Genomic DNA, 26,691 nt, shown 5'->3' on the forward strand with positions numbered 1-26,691 from the left:
AATGGTAATACTTGAGACAGTTTGTGAAAGTATTGCTACCAGGGTTGACCGGCATTTACATGTCCAGCCATTGGTCACAAATTGTATCTGAGAAGGGTAAAAGCTCAAGTACAAAGTAATCTTTGTATTTGAGGTGTACTAACTGCTGCATAATCAACAACATGCTGTGAGAGACATGTAGATGGGGGTTTCAATTTGCACTTTTAAACCAAACAACAAAGACACATTTACAATCCCTTTTGATTAAATCATGGAGTGATAATCACATCTAAACATGATGAGTTGCCCCCTGACAGTTATCTGTCTGGACAAAAACATAGGGAGTTACACTCCAAAATAAAAGTCTTTAGGCTATTTACTACATTCTTGTCCATTGCAATTTTGGAATTTAATTCCATTTCTGGAGGTTAAATTAATACACATATTTCTACCACTCGTACCTGAACAACAATGAACAACAATGGGACATATCTGAAGAGACACTTTATGGCAGAGATGTGAGGAAATTAACAATCTGATCCAAGGAGAGATAAACATGTATGACATGTGTAATAAATTAGGCCTACATAGAAGTGATAGGCTATGCCACTATGTTTGATAGATATATCAATTATAGTGATAACCCACTGGGCACAGACATTAATTCAACATATATTCCATGTTGGTTAAACGTAATTTCATTGAACCAGTGTGTGCCCAGTGGTTCAATTCAAGAGTTGACAATAAAAATGTCTTAAAACGTTATGGGCCTATTTAAATTAAAATATGAGATAAGCAGGCTGAGCACAACACCCTAACCATTAAACGTCATTACCACTTTTAATCAAATAAAGTATTTTCAAGGTGAAGAAAGGATCAAAGGTATAAATCAAATATGGGAACTCACATTGGCACTGGCAATGATATTATAAATGACTAGCTATTAAGTGTGCACTCTGCAAATAGCTAGTTCAATCTTTTAAAATATATTTTAAAATATTTATGGATATCCAATAAAGAGGAATACATTGCACCAAAATAAATCAACCATTCATTAAATTGTTTCTGTCAAATACTTTTTAGCATATTTCTGTCAAAACTATTTTGCTTGTACAAATGACTATTTAGTTCAAAATGTGTGTATAATGGAAATAATGAATGGACCCTTCCAGGGGCGCGGCCTCACTGCCAAGATACCTGAATGGAAGACTGATTGGCTGCGACCTTGACCCACACCCACACCATTCACCTATAAACAGCACACCAAGGAATTTTTGAACTTTTGGAAGGGTGGTTTCGGAGTTTTCCATCTTTAGGAAACTGCGTGGTAATTTGTTTGGACGGTTTCTTGTTCACATAGGCCTATTAACCTTAGTGAAAAATATGGCAGACTGGAAGGTACCAGTGAGCTTCAACCCATCCTACCACGCTTTTACCTATGGTCTCGTGTACCAACCAGGGGCTGAGCAAAACCATCCTAACTTCTCCAGCTGGACAGAGGCCACATACAACTCTGGGGTCAGCGCCAGCTACTACTCGCAAGCGCAGCCACAGCATCAATCACCATCCTGGAGTCCCGAACTAAACAATGCTGGCACGAGCAATGGCCAATACCCGGGTTCTGCTGTATGTCTTGGTGACCCTCACAGCCATACACAGAGTGGCCGCCTCTTCATTTCCAACAACCGGACTCCGCATGATCCGCAAACGGAGACCAAGCGGCCAAGTAGCGACACCCAGAGCGACTCAGAGACTCACACCTCACCAGGTAAATAACTATCCACATTACTGCTACAAGTATGTAGCTAACATTAGCTTGTTCTTGTTTTGTGCTAGGTAATCGCCGAGTAAGTCTCTATCCGTGTAAATGGGTCCTACTGTACTCTAGGTTACTATTTTGTCTGTAACGGACGGTATCGCAGACATGGTGGTAGTTATTGCACTGTATTTGATTGGTCTCGGGCTAAAGTGACGATCTCCCTCTCAAACTAAGCCCATGTGTCTGTATATCCAACGCCATCTTACTGGTTATTTGTTATGAACCGCTAAAAGTGCCCACTGGCGCAAGGGTTTACTCTTGGTCAGATTGCGTGGACAATCCAAACTGACTTCACATGCCAGTAAGTATATATACTTTAATTTCCTCACTCAGAGTCTTTGAGTTCAGTGAACGACCGAGAGGAGTACAATCCGCAAGCCAACTATACAACTTGGGTGAGAAATGAGTTGGAGACAGCCAGTGGAAGCTCAAATGGCAATGAGCATGTCTCCAGTTCGCATCCAGAGGAGTTTCGAAGTCCACACGTTATGGGGGGTGAGAACTGCACCCTGCAGCCATTGCCCCCTTCTTCCCCGGAGAAAGTGGACAAGAATATCCCCAAACAGAAAGCTCGAACTGCTTTCTCAACAGGCCAAATGGATGCCCTTACTCATAGGTTTACCATGCAGAAGTACCTCACCCCTGCTGAGATGAAGACCCTGGCTAGACTGACTGGGCTTACTTACAAACAGGTGCGTTAAGGCTACTTACTGTGTTAAGAACAATCTGCACTTCACAAATGTATCAAATCATAGCTGGTATTTGTTTCTGTTGCCAAAAATTTTTTTCCCCAGGTAAAAACATGGTTCCAGAATCGCAGGATGAAACTGAAGAGGCACCAGAAAGACGACAGCTGGGCATCCCCTGGCTACCCCAACATGCCACAGCGCCCCCAGGTGAAAATAATTGTAGTGCTGTAACTTAATGTAGCAGGTGAATAAAGATGCATGAGCAGTGTCCCCACATCTGTTTTTCAGGGGAAACAGGAGTTGGGGTGAAACAAACATCCACTTTCTGCCAACCCTGCAGAGAGTGCTCTGTAACCCTGTCCAATAGACATTTTCCTTACCCAATTAAGGCAATTGACTATTTTTTTGCAATACTACATTTATTGTATATATTGCGCAACCAGCTGTCTAGCTTGTACATCCTGTTGGTCAGTAACAGTGGCAACAGGCTTAGTGGCTCGTCCACAATGGAGACCTGTCCCTAGTCTGGACAGTGTCTTAAAGGCTGGACAATACATCTCTACGCACAGCTGTGCTTTGACTTACTGATATTAACCACTGTTTCGTTTTAGTTTCAGGGCAAACCCCAAGCACAGATCCAGGACCACACCATTGCTCAACAGTTTCGAGAGACCATGTTAAGGAGTCCTCAACATAACCTGCCTTACTATGCTGTTGGGTATCCTCGGCTATCCTCTCCCCCCCAGCCCCCTGCAAGGCCCCCGGGCATCTGGCCCCTGCCCCCAGCTGTGACTCACCATGAGTACCCCAATGGCTACAGCACGGTCAGTGCAAACCACTTTCCTAGCATCAACAGTGATGACTGGAAAGTCATGAGCCCCATGCAAAAGTCTAGCCAATAATCAACAAGAGGTCAAATGTTAGTGGTCATGGTGGTAAATTTACTGGATTGTCAACCTATTACATTTTTGTTTTGAATGATTATTACAATTAAGCTTAGACAGGAAATTCTCATTTGGTGACGAGGTGTTGGCTTATCTTATCAATCTGTTTTAACCATTCGCCAGCCCTGTGTGAAAATTGTATCCCCTCATATTCTTTAAAATAATCTGAATCTGTTCTTATCTGTGTATTTAATATCGTTGCTGTTTTGACACACTGCTTTTTGATACTACTCTGATGAAGCTTTGCTGTGTCTATGCTGGAAGTGGCATGCTTTTATTCCCTCACTAGCCTATTTGACGTGATCTGTGCAAGGCACTACTAGATGTTACACGTTCCTACTGAATGTTTGTTGGTCCATGCCACACCAGATTTTTATGCTATTGGATGCTCTTAACATTACTGCCATGTTTTATGACCTCGTTGTACAGTGGTGATGCCCCCCATGTCAGGGTTTTGTTTAAGCCCAAAATGGGGAAAATGCATTGACATGTACAATAAGTGGTGTTCTTGGCTGATTTCAAATACTACCTCAAGTTTCAATTTGTTTACACTTTGTGCCTACAGAACAAGGCCAATGTCTTCAAGTGTTATTGTGTTATGTTTTTTAAAATAAATGTTGTATTATAAAGTTGTGGGATTTACTTATCTTAGGTGATATACTCCTGACATTTTGGGCAAATGGTTTACTGGTAGAGTTGAACTGGATTAGTCTTTTCTTTGAAGGCATAATTGTAAGCTGAACCCAGCAACCTACCTGGTGTAAATATGTACATGACTGCTTTGACACTGGTTTATGCTAATGTCCGTTACCAATGTCACTCTTTCATGAGGAAAGACTTGGTGCACAAATAAGCCATGTCTTAACAGGGCAAATTTTCATTAAAAATACTTAGTTTGTAGTTTTACCTAAGCCTACAATTAATGTAATACAGGCTTTCCACACTTGTTTAGCGTGTCTTATCCCAAGCTCTCGTGAGCTAGAAAAGCTCAGTCCCATGTTTCTGTACAAGCACATTCCCTAGCCAGGGCGCTAGTCCAATTATTTGGAGAACATGCACGTTATCAAATGTTGGCCATTATGAGCTGTTCTCCCCCTGTGAATAAAATCACTGAGTAGGCCTGGAACTGTCTTGAGCTAGCTCTGTGAATAGGTAATAAAAAGATGTCTTTATTGAAAAGGTTGTATATTTACACCAGAACCAATCAGTGGATGGTGACTAGAACACTTTCTTCCATCGTTTATGCAAGAGCTGATCCTTGAGGCTAATGTCCAACTGCAAGCCTGCATCACATATTGCACACACTCATCCCTTTATAGATACCCTTTCCACCTTAACTGATTCCCTTATTCAACCTCAATGGCATTCTTTCATATTTCAAGAAAGCCCCCATGAGGCATATACACAGACCCATTCCTGTCCAAATGCATCTTTCCTCATTTGTCAACCACTAACCTGTATGTGATTGGTGGGAAAAAAATATTTTCTCAACCAATCAAATCGACTAACTGAAAGGACAGACATTCAAACTGGGCTGTTATGTAATCGGCTGTACATTCCCTTAGTCCATCTTGAGGCTGCGATAGATGTAGCGAATAAAGACCAGCGAGGCCCAGAAGGAGACAGTACCCAGCATGAGGGAAAAGACCAGCGCTGTGAGGAGTGAGTAACCAAAGAACTCTGCGCTCTGCACCAGGCCGCTCATACTCGAACGATTGCGGTAGTAAAAGACTGAGTAGACAAAGATGAAGAGTCCCGTGGAACCTGTGCTCAGCACACTGCGCCACCACCAGCGGTAGTCCTCGCCCGACAGCAGGAAGTAGGTGAGCGCCACCGAGATGCAGGCGCCCACCGAGAGGAGGATGGCGAACACGCAGAGGAGGATGCCATACAGGGTGTAATGCTCGCGTCCCCACACGGTGGCGAAGATGTAGTACAGCTCCACTGAGATGGCACTGAGGGAGAGAGGTTAGGGGAATGAGTAGGCTAGACAATATACACACAATTTATGTCTGGGTGTTCAACAACATTCAGATTGTGTTAAGCAGCTAGCTCAAAGTAATCACAATAGATTGCCCTGACATGGAGGTAGAAAAATGAATCCTAAAACAAGACAGGAGTAGGATTACACACTAACGTTATAGATGCACTGTATTGTTTTTTCTGTGACAAATGACAGCTACTAAAAGGCACAACCACAAATGAAATCTGATCGATTGGTTTTATACACTGAGTTATAGACTCTAGAGCGACAACTGTTTAACTGAGACAGGGGAAAAGCGCTCACTCATGACTCAGCAACGGGACTCCATTACCAAACACAGAGAGAAGCTCTCTGTTATTTTGATATTGTTACACACACCTGAAAGGCAGGAAGCCCCCAATGGCCATGTGTACAGCCGTGTGCTTGTACCAGGGCTGTGTGGGGATCTGGCGGGCGATGTTGCGTGTGCGACAGGGGGCCTGGAAGTTGCCTGCACGGTTCTTGCCCACAATGCCCCCGATGACAGTGAGGGGAAATCCCACCAGGACCCAGGCCCCCAGCAACAGCAGCACTGTAGAGGCAGGCAGAGCCTGGGTGGAGCCGCTCCACCAGTGGACTGAGTTCACCACACTCCAAGTCAGGAACAGGGGAGCTGTGGGATTGAGGGAGGATGGTTAGAGGAGGGAATCAAGGAAGTAGGAAGAGAGGGTGGTTAACAAGGTGAGATGGGTGGAGAAAGGGGAGGAAGGAAGAAAGGGTGGGGAAATAGAGGAGAAAGTCCGGTTCAAGCAGAGACGGAGAGAAGAGAAGATTTATGGTAATTGAAACTCAACAGTTCGACACACATCCTGCTAAAAAATGAACACGGTGTAAACTTTAGATGTTCACAGAGTTTTATTGTAATTGAAACTCAACCAGAATTGTCCAAAACAAATGACACGGACAATATATATATGGAATATTTACCAGTATGACGTGATTCAAAAGACCAAATCTGCCCGCTCACCTGAGAAGAGTGAAGAGGTGAGGATGATATTCCAGACCCAGCGCTGGCCATGTATCTGTGTGTAGAAGCTACAGGAGCAGTATCCTGACACGCAGCTCGTCAACGCGTACAGCATGATGGCAGCAGAGTTGATAGCACCATGTCGATGCACATTAAACATTCCCAGCAGCGCCATGACGATGATCCCTACAGCAACCAGAGACAGAGGTCAAATGGCAGAGCTTGGGGGAAGGAGCCTGTAGTGATAACCACAGTTCTTCATTTCTACAGACTACTTTGTCACAGGCATAGTACATGTACATTAAATCATATTTTATTAGTCACATGCCCCGAATACAACCTTACCGTGAATTGCGTACTTACAAACCCTTAAACCAACAATGCAGTTAAAAATATTTACTAAATTAACTATAGTAAAAAAAATAAAAAGTAACAAGAAAATTACATAACAATAACGAGGCTATATACAGAGGGTACAGGTACCGAGTCAATGTGCTGGGGTAGAGGTCAGTCGAGGTCATTTGTACATGTAGGTAGGTGGTCACATCCAAGTTATGCGTGTGTCCATGCTGATCAGATTTCCAGTTCTTGTCACACAGACATTCAATCCTCCTCCAATGGGGAGTAACAATGGAAAAGGAATGCAATGCATTTGATGTGCGCTAGAACTAGATGTCAACCGTCACACAACCATTCACAAATGGTCAAATTCAACCCTGATCTGCTCATAAATATTACTGAATTGCGATTCTGTATTTTGAGGAGCAGTAATTGTAAGATTTAATTCATGTGTTCTGAGTGTTAAACCAGTGTGTTGATGGTTACCTGTGGCCAGGGTTAGAAACTGAGCCCCCACTCCCAACACAGCACACAGCAGGCTTTTATAAGGGGGGAACCTAAAGACATCTGTGTGGATGATCTTCCAGCCATTATCCCCTTGGTCCAGATCATCACAGCCGCCCTCCTCCTCAACATTGTACCTACAGGAACAACCAGAAGAGAGAAAGATCTTGAGATATGGGAATGTCATTCGCACACAATTTAGCTACCATTTCCATACACAATCCTAATAAAACATGATATATAGCCACAAATAGACCTACTCTAATTATACCCAAACTCTTACATGCCAATATCAATGTGAGCTCTCCAGTAAAACAGAACATCCTTTTTAAAAATCTATTTGTATTTTTACGCGATGGGACAAGGACATCCCTGCCAGCCAAACACTCCCCTAACCCGGATGACGCTGGGCCCATGGGTCTCCAGGTCGCGACCGGCTGCAACAGAGCCTAGACTCAGACCCAGAATCTCTAGTGGCAGACCGCTGCGCCACTCGGGAGGCCCCAAAACAGAACATCATTAATGTCTAAACCTCCTCACTCCGTCCCCTCATTGGTCACCTAGCAAAGTCATTCTTGAGGACCCTCATGAGGATGATGATGACGAAGCCCAGCAGCAGTACCACCAGCACCAGGGAGTTGATAATAGACAGCCAGTGGATCTCTAGGGTCTTGGGGAAGAACGAGTAGTCCCTCAGCCTCTCGGCCCGCCGGGCGTGGTTCAGAGGGCTCTCGAACCAGTGCACGCTGTAGGAGAAGGACAGTGCCAGCCCGCCGCCCGTCCCCACCGCCCCATGCCCGGCGCCACCCTCCTCCAGGGGCACTGGCTTAGAGTCCTTCACGGAGACGTTGGCGAAGATCACAGAGTTTCCGTTGTACTCAATGTTGAAGTCCAGGTGTGTCCACAGCCCCACCTATATACACACACAGACACATAATGCAGGTAGACTTATATTTGAGTTTTGACACGAGGGTCTGAAAGGGAGTCCGACTAACCCACCTTATGACTATGGGGCAGGAAGCCACTCTCCTCCATGTACCCCACAAAGCCCCATATGGGAATGTCATCCAGGACAAACTCAAAGTAATACAACTCCTCTATGGCCTCTCGGAGTTGGTCCACCTACATGAAAGTAGCAATAAAGAAAAAACATCACCAACTAGGTTTAGTTACACCGTTCCATGATGCAATGTACTGTGAAGTTCTGCGTATTTTGTCCGAATGCAAATACCTCTTTCTCTGTGAGGGTCAGCTGGCAGAGTAACTTCTTCTCTGTATTCTCTCTGAATTTGATTTCATACAGGGACTCTGCCATCCGATCCCCATCAAGCACTTCTCCTAGACTAAGGGACTTGTGGTGCACCTGGGGAAAAAAAGGTTCTCAGACTTGGTATGCCAAGTCTTAATAGAATTATTATACACACACACTAGTAACATACATCTGTAGAGCCCTACAAGCGTAATTCATTCGTCATATATTTGCATATCTACTAGCGGAGGCTGCTTAGGGGAGAACAACTCAATGACTGGAATGGAACAAATGGAATGGCATCTAACACATGGAAAATATGTTTGATGTACTTGATACCATTCCACTTACTCCGCTCCAGCCATTACCACAAGCCTGTTCTCCCCAATTAAGGTCCCACCAACCTCCTATGATATTCACATGTATTCACTGACCTCTTTAGGCCTGCAAACAGGCAACGTGTAGTAATGATACGTTTCCTGAGGGTTATGGTAAGGACCAACTTTGTTGACATATAATGTTACAGGATCCCCTTGCTTGTAGCTCACTGTAGCCCATGTTATCTGTGGCACGAGACACAGGACCAAGATGCAATAACCTATCATCCGGCAGACTCCTTGCTGGTTAGGATGTTCAATTTCAGCCATCATGGGCCCTGTTGAAAATGAATAGATTCCAATAATTGAACAGGTCAATTGTCAAAAAGCCTATAAGCATATTCAGTGAGCGTAAACCATTGCATCATGTCGATATAACATCACTTTGCTATATCAACAACAGCCATCACCTACATAGCGACAGTCCCTGGCTACCTGTGAAACAACAGCACATCGATAGTGCATTGCAAGAGTAAACTCTGCAAAGAGTCTGTACGTAGTCAGTGTTGACTGTACTATCTACGTCATTTCAGTTGAATAAACATACACAATTACTTGCTTTCATCTAAAAAAAAAGTCCTCCAGCTACACCGAGGAACTAGCTATCGTACCGTGCATCTCGCTAGCTCTAGAACACATCGTACCAAACCTGTCTGTCCGCTGGATTCCTCAGATTCCAGGCCCAAGAATACTCGCCTCCTCAGCGATGTCCTGCTAGGTTTGAATCTAAATATTGATACACATTTTTAATATTCTAGTTAGTTTCAATTTTGCTACTTCGATTATCTAGAAATATGTATCGTATTTTTAAAGACACATGAATCGGGATGAAGAAGGGAACCGTCTCCACGTCACCTTAAAAAATAAAAATAGCTAACGATGACTGACTTTTCCGGAGTGGGCGGTGTGAAGAAGCAAAAACACACCTCCACGGTACCTATCTTCTAATCTCTTATATTTTCTATCTAAATAAAATATGATCAATATAATTATTTCGTTTGTGCATAGTAATTGTTGTTGTGTCTCCTCTGATTACTGTTTAAATTCATGACATTTCTCTCGGCCGGATTTCCCTTAATCTCACTAACCAATCAAATATGTTTATTTACTTCCTGCCAAAGACACAGGCCTTTTAATCTGTTACCGGTCAATCGATGAACGATACTCGAAGAGTCCTGGATTGTCAACCCAGTCTCTCATTAATATTGTACAATATGTACAAATTGTAATGCCTTGATACAGTTTTCCCATTTTCTTCGCAGCCTGAAACAGCTGTGACACGAGAACAGCCAGTGAGTTGCATGTAAACAATGTTTTATTCGTATGTTAGTCATGATAAATCCTTATTTTATAAAATATTATATTGTAGAAAATATTCACATTCAAATATCTTCAAATTGCTAACGTTAGCTAGCAAGCTAGCTGTCTAAACTCATTTATAAATGAATGCAGCCCTTACCGTGGTATATTGCCCATATACCACAAACCCCCGAGGTACCTTAGTGCTATTATAAACTGTTTACCAAAGTAATTAGAGCAGTAAAAATACATGTTTTGTCATACCCGTGTTATACGTCCGTATACCACGGCTGTCAGCCAATCAGCATTCAGAGCTCTAACCACCCAGTTTATAACAGACCTATACCACTGGTATGACAAAACATTTTTTGGAACTTAGTAGTGAGTGTTGCAACCAAGGACAGACGATTTGTAGGTGTTACGCGCTTCAGCACTCATCCTGTGAGTTTGTGTGGCTTACCACAGTTGACCAGGGCAGCTCTAGCAGGGACGAAATTTGACGATCTGACTTGTTGGAAAGGTGACATCCTATGACGGTGTCACGTTGAAAGTCACTGAGCTCTTCAGTAAGGCCATTCTACTGCCAATGTTTGTCTATGGAGATTGCATGGCTGTGTGCTCAATTCTATACACCTGTCAGCAACAGGTGTGTCTGAAATAGCCAAATCCACACATTTTATTTATGTATGTATATATATATATATATATTTTTTTTTTGTACCCCATTTTTCTCCCCAAGAGGCGAAGGTCGATAGCCATGTGTCACAAACACAACCCAGCCAAGCCGCACTGCACGCTTAAAACGGGAATGTACACGACCATGTCAACGTGCATGTGCCCGGGCCGCCACAGGAGTAGCTAGAGCACGATGGGACAAGGACATCCCGGCCGGCCAAACCCTCCCCCAACCCAGGCGATTGGGGCCAATTGTGCGGCGCCTCATGGGTCTCCCGGTCGCGACACAGCCCGGTATCGAACCAGGATCTTTAGTAACGCAGCTAGCACAGCCTTAGACCGCTGCGCCACTCGAGAGGCCCGAATCCACTCATTTGAAGGGGTGTCCACATACTTTGGTATTTGTAGTGTATTGTATACATTGTATTTTATTCTAACCCATTCTAATATTATATTTTCAAGTCTCTGTTAGTCATGTGATTTCACTTGCATCCTCAGTCACCTTATGGGCACGTTTTACCAGACCATCCACATGCTTGGGCATGGGATCAAACCTGTCTACGCTTTTGATGGCAAGCCCCCACAGCTGAAGTCACAAGAGGTAAGGACAGGGCTCACATCAAGATCACAACTTTATTGCCCCTCCTTGGGATGTTGAAATGCATTATGTATTTTCTCAAATGTTGAACAACATTTCTTTAAATTTAACTAGGCAAGTCAATTAAGAACAAATTCTTATTTACACCGGCCAAACCCGAACAACGCTGGGCCAATTGTGCACCACCCTATGGAACTCCCGATCACGTCCGGTTGTGATACAGCCTATATTCAAACCAGGGTGTCTAATGACACCTCAAGCACTGCGATGCATTGCCTTAGACCGCTGTGCCACTCGGGTGTCTTAATCTAACTTCTCTCTCTGTGTGGTTTTAGCTGGAGAAGGAGGGCAGAGGCTGAGAACCTGCTGGCCCAGGTGCAGGAAACAGGTACAGCAAGTCACCAACACGTGTGTAGTGATGACCAATTTTTCTATTCACCACCAGGGGAGCAGGAGAACATTGACAAGTTCACTAAGCGTCTGGTGAAAGTTACCCGGCAGCACAACGACGAGTGCAAGAAGCTGCTCACCCTAATGGGGGTGCCATACAACAAGGTTTGTCTCAAGTTTTGTTCCTTTCCTTAGCCACCCATAAACGAATCAATCTTCTGTGCACATAGTTACTGTACACCTCGGTCCATTCATTAAGTATTGAACGTTTCTAAATAATCTTCCATCTCACCCACTAGGCTCCATGTGAGGCAGAGGCGAGCTGCACTGCTCTGGTTAAGGCGGTAGTCGCCACGGCAACAGAAGATACAGACAGCCTGACATTTGGAGCAGGGATCCTACTGAGGCACCTCACCCCCAGCGACGCAAAGTACTACTGCAGTTTATATACCACCTTACCCATCTTTCATCCCAGTCATACAGTTTATCTAACAGTATTATAACAATAGAAGCTGTGTGTGTGTTGTATATTTTGTTTTTGAGGTTTCTGTATCTTAGGAAGCTTCCTATCCTTCTGTGAGTTCACCTGTGTTGTGACTGTCAAACTTTGTAAGAGTTTGTAATCCCAATTCTCCATAGTTTAATTTGCTCCTCTTAAACACACACATGCACGACAGTCCCACATAATAAGCAGTCCCTAGTTTGAGATCCAAACCGTCACATTTACATTTACATTTAAGTCATTTAGCAGACGCTCTTATCCAGAGCGACTTACAAATTGGTGCATACACCTTAAGACATCCAGTGGAACAGCCACTTTACAATAGTGCATCTAAATCTTTTTAGGGGGGGGGGGTGAGAAGGATTACTTACCCTATCCTAGGTATTCCTTGAAGAGGAGCAGTTATCCTATTCCCAGAAGTCAGTGTGAGTGTTTGTCTCCTTGGCCCCTTGCAGAAGCACCCTGCCCCAGAGGACTGCCTGTATAAGGAGTCCAGAGGTCTGTTCCTGCAGCCTGACATTGTGGACTGCTCCACAGTAACCTCAAGTGGAGCGAGCCCAACAAGGACACCCTTATCCAGTTCATGTGTGCAGAGAAACAGTTCAGGTACAGGATAGGATCGACATAATATAGTATCACTGAGGTTATATTCCAACCCTTATGGAGCCTCACTCTGATTTATTTGAGTAAAAAATGGCAGGGATGAATCCTACATTGACGTCAATGCACGACTAATGGGAAATTTGACTTGGTGTAAATATGAGAATATACGCTTCAGTCACACTTTTGTATTCTAAATAAGTCGATTTTATTTGAATCATTTGATGTGGCACTGTACTTTCCGACAATGGCACTACTTTTTCACACGGTTGAAATCCTGCTCCACATCCACATGATGTTAAGCCATAGTTGGTATGAGTGATAAAATGTCTCATACTGTGAAGTGTGTTTGTGCACAGTGAGGACTGCATCAAGAACAGCTGTAAGAAGATGATGAAGAGCCGACAAGGCAGCACACCGGGATGACTGGACTCTATTCACCATCATTGGCTCTCTGAGAGAGAAACCTATACATATTCAATGCATTTCAGTGCCTTTAAACAGGGTGTAGTAGTAGGTGCCAGGCACACCGGTTTGAGTGTGTCAAGAACTGCAACGCTGCTGGGTTTTTCACACTCAACAGTTTCCTGTGTGTATCAAGGACATTCAGCCAACTTGACACAACTGTGGGAAGCATTGGAGTCAACATTCAACTCAATATTAGGAAGATGTTTAGTACACTCAGTGTATACCATACCTCATCTATGTTTGATTAATAAAAAATATTGTCCACACCATACTGTATCCATATTAAAATAATTCTCGCTACTTCCTCCTTTTTATTTAGGAATAGACTTCAAAGAGGAAGTCAAGCAAGGAAAGAGGAAGTTGAGGAGTGTGCGTGATAATTAGACAACTACAATTACAGTGTCTAGCCAAGTCTGTTCTTCATGTTGAAAATGTGAGAATGGGGTAGTGGTTAACGTATTCCAAGTAAACTAGCAAGTTTTATTAACATGCTTTTTTCTTGAATAAAAGTAATAGTGAATTTTGTATTTTGATTTATATTTTTCCAAATCCCACATGCATTCCCATTAAAGCCCGGAGATATAGGACGGTTAGATGGTTCTATTGACAAAAGCTTTGTTTGATGCATTTTTTGTTGTTTAATTCTTCATGACGGAAACAAATTGTGGAAGGTTTAATAGAAAGGGGATTTTTCAAATATTAGCATATACACATTTGCGTGCGCTGTTTCACATCTGATTAGGACGCCCAGCACATTAAGGCCCAGTGCAGTCAAAAATTTGATTTCCCTGTGTTTTATGTATACATTGAGTGTATAAACATTATAAACATTATTAACACCTGCCTTTTCCATGACCTAGACTGACAAGGTGGGTCCAGGTGAAAGCTATGATCCCTTATGGATGTCACTGGTTAAATCCACTTCAATCAGTGTAGTTAGAGGGGTGGAGACAGGTTAAATAAGGATTTTTAAGCCTTGAGACAATTAAGAAATGGATTGCGCATGTGTGCCATAAAGAGGTTGAATGGGCAGGACAAGATTTAAGTGCCTTTGAATGGGGTATGGGAAAGGGAAAGGGGGATACCTAGTCAGTTGTACAACAATGCATTCAACTGAAATGTTCAGGAGCAGAATTACAGATTTTTTACCTTGTCAGCTCGGGGATTCAATCCAGCAACCTTTTGGTTCCTGGCCCAACGCTCTAATGGTAGTAGGTGCCAGGCACACCAGTTTGTGTCGAGAACTGCAACACTGCTGGGTTGCACCCAAAAGACATCTAACCAACTAGATACAACTGTGGGAAGCATATAGAGTTAGCATCCTTGTTAATTGCTTTCGACACCTTGTAGAGTCCATGCCCTGACAAATTTAGGCTGTTCTGACAGGGACGGGGGGATATTGCCCTTTTAATGTAAGAGCTTTTTGAAAAGACTGCCTGAAGTTTCTGCCTGCTTTTGGTGGAATGGAGTTTTGGCCAGTCTGGTGACATCACCAGTCGGTAAACTACTTAAAATACCAATCAGAGAGTTCTAAACCTCTCTGCCAGTAACAGCTAGTTTTCCATCTTCCACTCCCCACTCAGACCACACCTGACAGTCCTAGCAAAATTCATGCTTGAGAAATTGCTCATGCTAAGAAGCTATTTTTGTTTATTTCTGACCATTTGAATTGAAAACAATCACAGAAAGAGCAAACTCGTGTTAAATGCCTTGCTCAAGGGCACATCAACAGTTTTTCACCTTGTCGGCTCTGGTATTCTAACCAGCAACCATTCGGTAACTGGACAAACAGTCTAAACGCTAGGCATAGTAATAGGAAGTATGTGACTGATGCGACTCAATTTAATTATAACACTTTTGTTTATCAGAAACCACTACGGGTGCGTGATAGCTTCTCCTTTCCTGTGGATGGTTTTCATGATTGTAAGGTAAGTGTTTGACTTTTTCACAATCTTATTTTTTAATTTTAGTGTTCAAATTAAATGAAGGAAATTCATTGCAAGTAATGAGATTTAAAATGTTCAAAGTACTGCTGATAGTTCATGTATTTGCTTCAAAACTGAAATACCTATTTGATATGAGCATTGGTGTAAAGTACTTAAGTAACAATAGTTTTTTTTTAGGTATCTGTACTTTACTATGTATATTTTTGACAATTTTACTAAACTACATTCCTAAAGGAGATAATGTACTTTTTATTCCATGCATTTTCCCTGACATGCAAAAGTACTTGTCAAATTCACGCATTATCAAAAGAACATCCCTGTTCTATCCTACAGCCTCTGATCTGGCAGACTCATGAAACACAAATGCTTTGTTTGTAAATTATGTCTTGAGTGTTGGAGTGGGCCTCTGGCTATTTGTAAATTATGTCTCAAGTGTTGGAGTGGGCCTCTGGCTATTTGTAAATTATGTATTGAGTGTTGGAGTGGGCCCCTGGCTATTTGTAAATTATGTCTCAAGTGTTGGAGTGGGCCTCTGGCTATTTGTAAATTATGTATTGAGTGTTGGAGTGGGCCTCTGGCTATTTGTAAATTATGTCTCAAGTGTTGGAGTGGGCCTCTGGCTATTTGTAAATTATGTATTGAGTGTTGGAGTGGGCCCCTGGCTATCTGTAAATTGTGTCTTGAGTGTTGGAGTGGGCCCCTGGCTATATGTAAATTATGTCTTGAGTGTTGGAGTGGGCCCCTGGCTATTTGTAAATTATGTCTCAAGTGTTGGAGTGGGCCTCTGGCTATTTGTAAATTATGTATTGAGTGTTGGAGTGGGCCTCTGGCTATTTGTAAATTATGTCTCAAGTGTTGGAGTGGGCCTCTGGCTATTTGTAAATTATGTATTGAGTGTTGGAGTGGGCCCCTGGCTATCTGTAAATTGTGTCTTGAGTGTTGGAGTGGGCCCCTGGCTATATGTAAATTATGTCTTGAGTGTTGGAGTGGGCCCCTGGCTATTTGTAAATTATGTCTTGAGTGTTGGAGTGGGCCACTGGCTATCTGTAAATTATGTCTTGAGTGTTGGAGTGGGCCCCTGGCTATTTGTAAATTATGTCTCGAGTGTTGGAGTGGGCCCCTGGCTATCTGTAAATTGTGTCTTGAGTGTTGGAGTTGGCCCCTGGCTATCTGTAAATTATGTCTTGAGTGTTGGAGTGGGCCACTGGCTATCTGTAAATTATGTCTTGAGTGTTGGAGTGGGCCACTGGCTATCTGTAAATTATGTCTTGAGTGTTGGAGTGGGCCACTGGCTATCTGTAAATTATGTCTTGAGTGTTGGAGTTGGCCCCTGGCTATCTGTAAATTATGTCCTGAGTGTTGGAGTGGGCCACTGGCTATCTGTAAATTATGTCGGAGTGTTGGAGTGGGCCACTGGCTATCTGTAAATTATGTCGGAGTGTTGGAGTTGGCCCCTGGCTATCTGTAAATTATGTCTTGAGTGTTGGAGTGGGCCACTGGCTATCTGTAAATTATGTCGGAGTGTTGGAGTTGGCCCCTGGCTATCTGTAAATTATGTCGGAGTATTGGAGTGTGCTATCTGTAAAGCTATCTGTAAAGAAAAAAAGAAAAGTGTGCTGTCTAGTTTGCTTAATATAAGCAATTTTAAATTATTTATACTTTAAAGTATCTTTACTTGTACTGAAGTACAATTCTGTACTTTTTCCACCACTGGATACAGGGATGGTTCAATGCAATACATCTCTAATCCTGATAATGCCATGATTAAGAATGAATCATGAACAATGATGAGAAAGGAAGTTAAGGGCTACATCAAAACACCCACATGAAAAAAATACTATAGTATCCACTGGAGTGTTTTTGCAGACGTTACTGTAGTATGTAATGTCTTTACAGACTAAGTCTTGAGATAAAATGATAAAAATGTTCCATAACCTGTTGGTCGGTAGGACTGGGATCTAAACAGATAGTTCAGCGGTTCTGCTCTTTTCTATAACCTGTAAAGAACACAATACATGCTCTAGACTTGGCATGTAGGTCTTTCACTTATGGGTGGCACAAATTGGGATATGGGAGAGGGGAGTGGGCAGGGTATATGCAAAATAAATACTGTAGTATTTACTATAGTTTTAAAAAACTGTACTGTTTTTGCGGAATGTAGTGATTTTTGGGACATTATTGTAATATTTACTACAGTGTTTTTGTCACGACTCCTACCGAAAGTGGCTCCCCTTCCTGTTCGGGTGGCGCTCGGCGGTCATCGTCACCGGCCTACTAGCTGCCACTGATCCTTTTTCCCCCCTTGTCTATTTATTAGTTGCACCTGTGTTTAGTTAGGTTAATTGGTTGGTCTTTATTTACCAGCCGGCCCGCCTGCTGGTTGTGCGGGATTATTTTCAGTGTACGATTGTACACGACTGTAAGTCACGATTGTGTGTGTGTGTGTGTTGCTGAACTGTTTAGTTCCCCATGTTTGGGGCATTTGTTTGGGTTGGCGTCGTTTTCACCGGTGTGGTGTATTAAAAGTATCTCTACCCTGAACTCTCTGCTTCCTGCGCCTGACTTCTTCCTTCACTACACCCTGGGCATTACAGTTTTTTTTAAATACCCACAAACAAAAGGTGACATTCTGTACTGTCACCTCATATGAAACATTTGATCTAAAATGGTGAAGTATTGAGCTAAATGTATCAATTTTGCTTCACTGTCCAAATACATACAGAGGGGAGTGCATGTGTTTTGCATACGGTGCATTGGGAAAGTATTCAGACCCCTTGACTTTTCCCACATTTTGTTACGTTACAACCTTCTTCTAAATTGGAATAAATTGTTTTTTTCCCCCTCATCGATCTACACACAATACCCTATAATGACAAAGCAAAAACAGGTTTAGACTTTCTTGAAAATGTATTAAAAATAAAAAACTGAAATATCACATTTACATAAGTATTCAGACCCTTTACTCAGTACTTTGTTGAAGCACCTTTGGCAGACTCCTTGAGTCTTCTTGGGTATGATGCTACAAACTTTGTACAACTGTATTTGGGAAGTTTCTCCCATTCTTCTCTGTCGATCCTCTCAAGCTCTGTCAGGTTGGATGGGGAGCGTTGCAGCACAGCTCTTTTCAGGTCTCTCTAGAGATGATCGATCAGGTCCAAGTCTGGGCTCTGGCTGGACCACTCAAGGACATTCAGATACTTGTCCTGAAGCCACTCCTGCGTTGTCTTGGCTGTGTGCTTAGGGTTGTTGTCCTGTTGGAAGGTGAACTTTCGCCCCAGTCTGAGGTCCTGAGCACTCTGGAGCAGGTTTTCATCAAGGATCTCTCTGTACTTTTCATATATTATTATATTTATTATATTACTTTTCTCCGTTCATCTTTCCCTTGATCCGAACTAGTCTCCCAGTCCCTGTCGCTGAAAAACATCCCCACAGCTCTAGGAAGTCTTTGTGGTTCCAATTTTCTTCCATTTAAGAATGATTGAGGCCACGGTGTTCTTGGGGACCTTCAATGCTGCAGAAATGTTTTGGTACCCTTTCCCAGATCTGTGCCTCGACACAATCATGTCTCTGAGCTTTACAGACTATTCCTTCGACCTCATGGCTTGGTTTTTGCTCTGATATACACTGTCAACTGTGGGGCCTTTATATAGATAGGTGTATGCCTTTCCAAATCATGTCCAATTCATTGATTTTACCCCAGGTGAACTCCAATCAAGTTGTAGAAACATCTCAAGGACGGTCAATGGAAACAGGATGCACCTGAGCTCAAGTTCGAGTCTCACAGCAAAGGGTCTAAATACTTATAGTACCAGTCAAAAGTTTGGACACGCCTACTTATTCAAGGGTTTTTGTTTATTTTTTACTATTTTCTACATTGTAGAATAATAGTGAAGACATCAAAACTATGAAATAACACACATGGAATCTTGTAGTAATCAAAAAAAGTGTTAAACAAATCCAAATCTATTTTATATTTCAGATTCTTCAAAGTAGCCACCCTTTGCCTTGATGACAGCTTTGCACACTTGGCATTCTCTCAACAGTATTCTGCAGCAATACGCCATCCCATCTGGTTTGCGCTTAGTGGGACTATCATTTGTTTTTCAACAGGACAATGACCCTACACACCTTCAGGCTGTGTAAGAGCTATTTGACCAAGACGGAGAGTAATGGAGTGCTGCATCAGATGACCTGGCTTCCACAATCGTCCGACTTCAACCCAATTGAGATGGTTTGGGATGAGTTGGACCGCAGAGTGAAGGAAAAGCAGCCAACAAGTGCTCAGCATATGTGGGAACTCCTTCACCTGCATTCCAAGTGAAGCTGGTTGAGAGAATGCCAAGAGTGTGCAAAGCTGTCATCAAGGCAAAGGGTGGCTACTTTGAAGAATCTCAAATATGAAATATATTTGGATTTGTTTAACCCTTTTGGGGTTATTACAGGATTCCATATGTGTTATTTCATAGTTTTGATGTCTTCACTATTATTCTACAATGTAGAAAATTGTAAAAAGAAAGAAAACCCCTTGAATGAGTAGCTGTGTCCAAACTTTTGACTGGTGGTGTATGTAAATAAGGTATTTCTGTTTTTTTTGTTTTTTTTGCTTTGTCATTATGGGGTATTGTGTGTAGATTGATGAGGAAAATGTTTTTAATCCATTTTAGAATAAGGCTGTAATGTAACAACATGTGGAAAACGTCAAGCGGTCTGAATACTTTCTGAATGCATCATATGCTCTTATCCATAGCAACTTACAGGAGCAATTAGGGTTAAGTGAGTCGCTGAAGGGAACAGACATATTTTTCACGTAGTTGACTCAGGACTTCAAACCATCTACCTTTCAGTTACTGGCCTTGTCTTCCTCACTCCTTGCATCCTCTCTCCACGACTCTTCAACATTCATTGAAGGTGAAAATCTGAAGTGATCTTCTCCTCCAATGCCATTTGAGTAGGTGCAGAGAAATTGATTTCAAAGCGTTGTGTGAGTTAGGCTACTTTACCATTAAGTGTATATTTGTACCGTTTCAGGTGAATGTGAATTCTGACATGGCATGTAGTACTGACAACATGTTTCTCATTGGCCTCTTTATGTCAGGTGAGTTTTCCACACAGCTCCAATTATTTGTAGTTATGAACAGGACATAGAGGAAGTCATTCCATTTTATGGTATGAGCTATATTTCCATCTTTCTCAATGTGAAAGTAGAGTTCAGTTAACTACGGATAATTTCAGTTTAATTGTCTCAATTCAAATACATTCTTATTATGTATTCCATAAATGTGTATGCTCCAGTCTAGGGCATGTAATCTCGACATACAGTATCATGAATCACCTGTACATTGAAATACGTTAATCTTATTTAACTGTAATGGCATAATATCAACAGAGACTACTGAAAATATCACATAACCTCTCTGATGTTGACCTTGATATTGCAGGTGTTTTGGCCTGTTTTGGCCAAAGACATTTGATCACCACAATGCCAGAGAAATTGGATGTACTGAGTGGCTCCTGTGTTCAAATCCCATGTGCATTTGATGTTCCTCAAGATTGCTCTACATTTAACAGCACAGTAATTACCTCCGGAGTGTGGATTAAAGAATCACCGTACTTTGGTGGCAGGCTGAACATTGTGATATTTAACAGTAGTAAGACATACAACACCTATCAAGGGAAGATAACTGTAAACATGTCCTGGAAGGACTGCACCACAGTCTTCTTCAATGTAACCTCCAGTTACACTAACAGCTACTTCAGAATTGAGAGTAGACCATTCAGCGCAACAGACCCTGAGAAGTCTGTTCTTATAGTTGTCAGAGGTGAGAGACAATTTAACTGTTTATCCCCCCCCAAAAAAAATCTGTTTAGAGTCCTTGCATCAAATCACACAAGTAGAATGAGAACAAGTGGACAGTGTGGCTGTCAGTGTAAACTGGGCTGGGGAGTAACTGATTACATGTAATCATATATTACAAACAACGGTAACTGCAATTACTTACGTTACCAGCAAAAAAAAAATTGTAATCAGATTACAGATACTTTTGAAAAAGTAGATGACTACTTTTTCGATTAAATTTAAATTCAGAAATCATGTTTGCGGAATACAAATACATTATGACACTTCTGTTTTCTCAATGACATTCAATTCAGCATTGAAAAAAGGTGCAGGTTTAAATCAGAGACCACAATGAACACACCAAATGTGTTTGATGGATTCCAAAAGTAACTGGAAGTAATCAGATTATGTTACTACATTTCGGTAATCCGTACATTACATTACTGATTACAATTTTGGACAGGTAACTTTTAACTGTAACAGATTACATTTAGATAGTAACCTACCCAACCGTGAGTGTAAAATAAGTTAACCTGCAATGTATTACAGATTTGCCTCTCAGACCCAAGATTACTGTCTCAGGTGAGATGAAGGAAGAGAGGCCTGTCAGTTTGAACTGCTCTGCTGCAGCTCCCTGTCCCAAACACTCTCCTAAACTGACATGGACTCTCCCAACCCTGTTTACACCTGAGAACCAACTGCAAGAGAATTCAGATCAAACCAAATCTGTTCTCTCCACGGTGACATTCACTGCTTCACACCTTCATCATGAGAAGAACATCACTTGTACTGCAGTCTACCCAGTAGGAACAAGCAACAAGACAGCTGAACATACCATGACGCTTAACGTTTTATGTAAGATTTAGTCCCTGGATCCTGTAGATCATTCTGTCATTATGTTTTCACTGATGATTATGTCATAGACTGGTATTGATCAGACTATTCAAAATACCAGATACACTCCTAATTAACCCCTCTCCCCCAGTCTCTCCGAAAAACACCTCAGCCTCCCTCAGTCCAGCTGATCCAGTATCAGTGGGCAGTTGTGTGAATCTGACCTGCAGCAGCACAGCCAACCCTCCTGTGACAAACTTCACCTGGTTCCAGATTTGTGGGGGTAAACCAACACAGGTAGCATCTGGACAGACCTACACCATCAATGAGACTGTTGGTGATGGAGGGATGTACTACTGTGAAGCAAGAAATGATCACGGCATTGAGAAGTCAATGAAAGTGCTTCTAGCTATTGAAGGTAACACAGGGGCACATAGGACACAATCTTTGGTTAGATATACATTACATGACCAAAAGTATGTGGATAACTGCTTGTTGAAAATCCCATTCCAAAATGATGAGCATAAATATGGAGTTGGTCCCCCTTTTGCTGCTATAACATCCTCCACTCTTCTGGGAATGCTTTCCACTAGATGTTGGAACATTGTTGCGAGGACTTGCTTCCATTCAGCCACAAGAGCATTAGTGTGGTCGAGCACTGATGTTGGGCAATTAGGCCTGGCTCGCAGTCGGCGTTCCAATTCATCCCAAAGGTGTTCGATCGGGTTGAGGTCAGGGCTCTGTGCAGGCTAGTCAAGTTCTTCCACACCGATCTCGACAAACCATTTCTGTATGGACCTTGTTTGTGCACGGAGGCATTGTCATGCTGAAACAGGAAAGGGCCTTCCCCAAACTGTTGCCACAAAGTTGGAAGTACAGAATAATCTAGAATGTCATTGTATGCTGTAGCGTTAAGATTTCCCTTCACTGGAACTAAGGGGCCTAGCCCAAACCATGAAAAAGCAGCCCCAGACCATTATTCCTCATCCACCAAACTTTACAGTTGACACTATGCATTGGGTCAGGTGGCATTCTCCTGGCATCCGCCATTGCCAGATTCGTCTGTCGGATGGTGAAGTATGATTCATCACTCAAAATAACACAGTTTCCACTGCTTCAGAGTCCAATAGAGGTCTGCTTTACACCACTCCAGCCAACGCTTGGCATTGCGCATGGTGATTTTAGGCTTGTGTGTGGCTGCTTGGTCATGGAAACCCAATTCATGAAGCTCACGACGAACAGTTATTGTGCTGACGTTGCTTCCAGTTTGGAACTCGATAGTGAGTGGTGTAACTGAGGACAGACGCTACGCGCTTCAGCACTCAGTGGTCCCATTCTGTGACCTTCTGTGGCCTACCACTTCGCGGCTGAGCCGTTGTTGCTCCTTGACTTTCCACTTCACAATAACAGCACTTACAGTTGAACAGGGCAGCTCTAGCAGGGTAGAAATGTTAGGTTTCCTCCAGACATTGACGCTTGGCACTCAGGCCAAAGAGTTCAATCTTGGTTTCATCACACCAAAGAATCCTGTTTCTCATGGTCTGAGAGTTATTTAGGTGCCTTTTGGCAAACTCTAAGTGGGCTGTCATGTGGCTTTTACTGAGGAGTGGCCACCTCTCTGACCAAGGTCCTTCTCCCCCTATTGCTCAGTTTGGCCGGGCCTCGCGCTCTAGGAAGAGTCTTGCAGGTTCCAAACTTCTTCCATTTAAGAATGATGGAGGTAACTGTGTTCTTGGGGACTTTCAATGCTGCAGACATTTTTTGGTACCTTTCCCCAGATCTGTGCCTCGACACAATCCTGTCTCAGAGCTCTACAGACAATTCCTTTGACCTCATGGCTTGGTTTTTGCTCTGACATGCACTGTCAACTGTGGACAGGTGTGTGCCTTTCCAAATCATGTCCAATCAATTGAATATATCACAGGTGGACTCCAATCAAGTTCTAGAAACATCTCAAGGATGATCATGTAAACAGGATGAACCTGAGCTCAATTTCGAGTCTCATAGCAAAGAGTCTGAATACTTATGCAAAGTGTTTTTTTTATACATTTGCTAAAATTTCTAAAAACTTGTTTTGCTTCATCATCATGGGGTCTTGTGTGTAGATTGATAAGAATCATTTATTTAATCATTTTTAGAATAAGGTAACAAAATGTGGAAACAGTCAAGGGTTCTGAATACTTTCTGAATGAAGTGTGTATTATACTTTAGAGCTGTTTTTGAAAGAAATGACCATAATATATGCTGTATTTTCAGGGCAAGAAGAGCCTCTTATCCCAAGGGTTTTGGGAATTGCAGGAGCAGGAGGAACCATGTGAGTAATTTTGCTAATCATCCTGATCACTTTCTTTGGATGGTAAAATCTTTTCCCGGCCTCTGCAAAACTGTGTATTTATCTTGTGTTTGTGCTTTTGTATATGAAATCCTTCTCAGTGCATTCAGAAAGTCTTCGTAAATGTCTTCCAGGAAGAGAAAATTTAGGCTCCCTGATGGACTTGAAAGGACAGACAATCCACTGGGACAGGTGGGAATGAGGCTAAACTTTTAAAACCTGTCTACAAAATGCAATGAAGGAAGAACAAAAAAAATAATTTAACAGGACATTTAGGGTGATAAGACCACACCGATAGCAATGATGCCACATCCTGTAAGAACAACTAATAATAACAGCATATTTGTTGAACTTTGTACTTCTGTCAGTTTATAGCAATTGATATCAGTATGTTACACATCCTATGTGTAATGTGTTGTATAACTTAATGCCTTTAAAATTATCAGTTCATTATTCTCACAAAGTATGGTTCCTGACACCTTTTCCTTTCTGTGTTCTCTCCACAGAACTCCCCAGTTGGGATGGTGTATACTAATCAGGCCATGACCGGAGAGGAACCAGAGGAACCAGCAGAAGACCAGCCTGAGGAGATCCACTACGGTGAGATAGACTTCTCCAAACTTCGGCCCAAAGAGACACCAGCTGTAGCCCTGGACAGGGAACAGGGGCAGGAGAGTGAATACGCTGAAGTCAGTGTGACTGGGAGAGGGGCCCAGGAACCTCCAGTTAAAACTACTTCAGTATCGGTGTCCGTTCCACGGGACGGTTGAGCTAACGTAGGCTAATGCGATTAGCATGAGGTTGTAAGTAACAAGAACATTTCCCTGGACATAGACATGTCTAATATTGGCAGAAAGCTTACATTCTTGTTAATCTAACTGCACTGTCCAATTTACAGTAGCCATTACAGTGAAAGAATACCATGCTATTGTTTGAGGAGAGCGCACAATTTTGAACATAAAAAGTTATTAATAAACAAATTAGGCACATTTGGGCAGTCTTGATACCATTTTTTTTACAGAAATGCAATGGTTCATTGGCTCAATCTAACATTTTGCACATACACTGCTGCCATCTAGTGGCCAAAATCTAAATTGTACCTGGGCTGGAATAATACATTAGGCCTTTCTTTTGCATTTCAAAGATGATGGTACAAAAAAAAAATACAAAATAACTGTTTTTTTTGTCTTTGTAGTATCTTTTACCAGATCTATTGTGTTATATTCTCCTACATTCCTTTCACATTTCCACAAATTTCAAAGTGTTTCCTTTCAAATGGTACCAAGAATATGCATATCCTTGCTTCAGGGCCTGAGCTACAGGAAGTTAGATTTGGGTATGACATTTTAGACTAACATTGAAAAAAAGGGGCAGATCCTTTAACAACCTAGATGGGGTCTATGCACAAGTGAATAAGAAAAGTGCATTTTAAGCATTTTGCCAATGGATATTAATTATTTTTATGGGCAGTATGTATTTTGTAATTGTTTTCTATTAGTATTTAGTTGTTATATTCACCATTTTGGTCTCTTTGATTATTTGCATATTTGTAGAATTTTCAAGGATGAAAAGTGTTTAACTGTTACTACAGTGGTGGTTGGATGATACTCTCTATTTTAACCAATTTATTTCGAGTACTGATTTCACAGAGCATCTGTTTAATGAGTTCAACTACTGAAGGCAGTTTAAGGCCATATAAAGTCAATGATGACTGAGGAAAGAAGAAACACAATTAGTTGGAAAGACAATGGCCTGATGCAAGACAGGAAGTTGGTGAAGTAAGTGTACATTTCCAGACTGATGATAAAATCTACTGGTCACTATTCTTCTTTTACTTCAATGCAGTTTCCGGAATAACAAATGTTCTATTTTTTAATGTCTATTTCAATGTTGTACTCATCAGTTTTTATGTTGAGCAAGAGAATAAATTGAGGCTGAATTTGAAGTTTATTAATTGCATTGTAATAAAAACCTTTACATTTAATGTCCATAATCTCTTGCTATTATTGATCCAACATTTTACATACAGTATCTCATGCCTAAAAGTTATATCATCATTTCGTGAAGACTATGTTATACTGATCGCACTATACGCTTTTGTGCATGTATATATGGTTGTCCTTGGAGCCATCTTTCAGCGAAGTTCCTATCGGCGGATTCATTGCTAAATATGCAAGCAGACACTTTTTTTCCAGTATCTGAAAAGACTACAACTTGTGATGGGGAAAAGGAAGCTGACACCAACAACACAATCCTTTGGGTAAAACCAAAGAACTGACCAGACAACGGCTTCAACACGAATTCAACCATTGAGTATTTTT

At 42.0% G+C, this 26,691-nt stretch overlaps 4 protein-coding genes across 11 annotated transcripts; 3 read left to right on the forward strand and 1 right to left on the reverse strand.

The window, feature by feature from the left end:
* The first annotated feature begins 1,362 nt into the window (after nucleotides 1-1,362).
* Nucleotides 1,363-3,873, forward strand: LOC118371450 (homeobox protein Dlx2a-like). Its single transcript, XM_035756890.2, has 4 exons — nucleotides 1,363-1,747; nucleotides 2,132-2,490; nucleotides 2,593-2,694; nucleotides 3,099-3,873. Exons 1-4 carry the CDS (start codon nucleotides 1,363-1,365, stop codon nucleotides 3,387-3,389), a joined length of 1,137 nt encoding a protein of 378 aa, XP_035612783.1. The 3' UTR covers nucleotides 3,390-3,873.
* A 707-nt stretch (nucleotides 3,874-4,580) lies between these two features.
* LOC118371427 (transmembrane 9 superfamily member 1-like) lies at nucleotides 4,581-9,927 on the reverse strand. 4 transcript variants are annotated; one of them, XM_035756881.2, is made up of 10 exons: nucleotides 9,746-9,925; nucleotides 9,540-9,616; nucleotides 8,948-9,168; nucleotides 8,496-8,627; nucleotides 8,264-8,386; nucleotides 7,825-8,177; nucleotides 7,247-7,401; nucleotides 6,422-6,607; nucleotides 5,794-6,067; nucleotides 4,581-5,386 (listed from the first exon to the last, which is right to left on the reverse strand). In XM_035756881.2, exons 3-10 carry the CDS (start codon nucleotides 9,161-9,163, stop codon nucleotides 4,993-4,995), a joined length of 1,833 nt encoding a protein of 610 aa, XP_035612774.1. In that variant the 5' UTR covers nucleotides 9,164-9,168; nucleotides 9,540-9,616; nucleotides 9,746-9,925; the 3' UTR covers nucleotides 4,581-4,992. The 4 variants fall into 4 exon arrangements, with proteins under 4 accessions (XP_035612774.1, XP_035612755.1, XP_035612765.1 ...); XM_035756862.2 differs by having other exon boundaries at nucleotides 9,535-9,616; XM_035756872.2 differs by having other exon boundaries at nucleotides 9,540-9,927.
* A 118-nt stretch (nucleotides 9,928-10,045) lies between these two features.
* LOC127920466 (uncharacterized) lies at nucleotides 10,046-17,869 on the forward strand. Of its 5 annotated transcripts, XM_052504552.1 has the most exons (7): nucleotides 10,046-10,182; nucleotides 11,363-11,465; nucleotides 11,908-12,017; nucleotides 12,152-12,282; nucleotides 12,810-12,960; nucleotides 13,314-15,198; nucleotides 15,291-17,869. In XM_052504552.1, exon 7 carries the CDS (start codon nucleotides 15,721-15,723, stop codon nucleotides 16,834-16,836), a length of 1,116 nt encoding a protein of 371 aa, XP_052360512.1. In that variant the 5' UTR covers nucleotides 10,046-10,182; nucleotides 11,363-11,465; nucleotides 11,908-12,017; nucleotides 12,152-12,282; nucleotides 12,810-12,960; nucleotides 13,314-15,198; nucleotides 15,291-15,720; the 3' UTR covers nucleotides 16,837-17,869. The 5 variants fall into 5 exon arrangements, with proteins under 5 accessions (XP_052360512.1, XP_052360515.1, XP_052360501.1 ...); XM_052504555.1 differs by having other exon boundaries at nucleotides 10,046-10,193; nucleotides 13,314-17,869; XM_052504541.1 differs by having other exon boundaries at nucleotides 13,314-17,869.
* A 2,043-nt stretch (nucleotides 17,870-19,912) lies between these two features.
* Nucleotides 19,913-26,354, forward strand: LOC118371460 (vascular cell adhesion protein 1-like). Its single transcript, XM_035756925.2, has 8 exons — nucleotides 19,913-20,276; nucleotides 20,397-20,463; nucleotides 20,807-21,187; nucleotides 21,754-22,059; nucleotides 22,190-22,456; nucleotides 24,295-24,394; nucleotides 24,505-24,562; nucleotides 24,877-26,354. The coding sequence occupies exons 2-6, from the start codon at nucleotides 20,415-20,417 to the stop codon at nucleotides 24,354-24,356; spliced, it is 1,065 nt and encodes a 354-aa protein (XP_035612818.1). The 5' UTR covers nucleotides 19,913-20,276; nucleotides 20,397-20,414; the 3' UTR covers nucleotides 24,357-24,394; nucleotides 24,505-24,562; nucleotides 24,877-26,354.
* Nucleotides 26,355-26,691: the final 337 nt, after the last annotated feature.

Source organism: Oncorhynchus keta, chromosome 4 (genome assembly GCF_023373465.1).
Source record: "Oncorhynchus keta strain PuntledgeMale-10-30-2019 chromosome 4, Oket_V2, whole genome shotgun sequence".
Classification (NCBI taxonomy): domain Eukaryota; kingdom Metazoa; phylum Chordata; class Actinopteri; order Salmoniformes; family Salmonidae; genus Oncorhynchus; species Oncorhynchus keta.

Coding starts and splice junctions, on each gene's coding strand:
- LOC118371427 (XM_035756872.2), bottom strand. CDS start 9,163: ATGATGGCTGAAATTGAACATCCTAACCAGCAAGGAGTCTGCCGGATG. Junction 7,402..7,824: donor CTCAAGAATGACTTTGCTAG/GTGACCAATGAG, acceptor TTGTTCCTGTAG/GTACAATGTTGAGGAGGAGG. Junction 6,608..7,246: donor GTTTCTAACCCTGGCCACAG/GTAACCATCAAC, acceptor TGGTTGCTGTAG/GGATCATCGTCATGGCGCTG.
- LOC118371460 (XM_035756925.2), top strand. CDS start 20,415: ATGGCATGTAGTACTGACAACATGTTTCTCATTGGCCTCTTTATGTCA. Junction 20,464..20,806: donor CATTGGCCTCTTTATGTCAG/GTGAGTTTTCCA, acceptor TTGATATTGCAG/GTGTTTTGGCCTGTTTTGGC. Junction 22,457..24,294: donor AGTGCTTCTAGCTATTGAAG/GTAACACAGGGG, acceptor CTGTATTTTCAG/GGCAAGAAGAGCCTCTTATC.
- LOC118371450 (XM_035756890.2), top strand. CDS start 1,363: ATGGCAGACTGGAAGGTACCAGTGAGCTTCAACCCATCCTACCACGCT. Junction 1,748..2,131: donor AGAGACTCACACCTCACCAG/GTAAATAACTAT, acceptor TTCCTCACTCAG/AGTCTTTGAGTTCAGTGAAC. Junction 2,695..3,098: donor ACATGCCACAGCGCCCCCAG/GTGAAAATAATT, acceptor GTTTCGTTTTAG/TTTCAGGGCAAACCCCAAGC.
- LOC127920466 (XM_052504555.1), top strand. CDS start 15,721: ATGAAACACAAATGCTTTGTTTGTAAATTATGTCTTGAGTGTTGGAGT.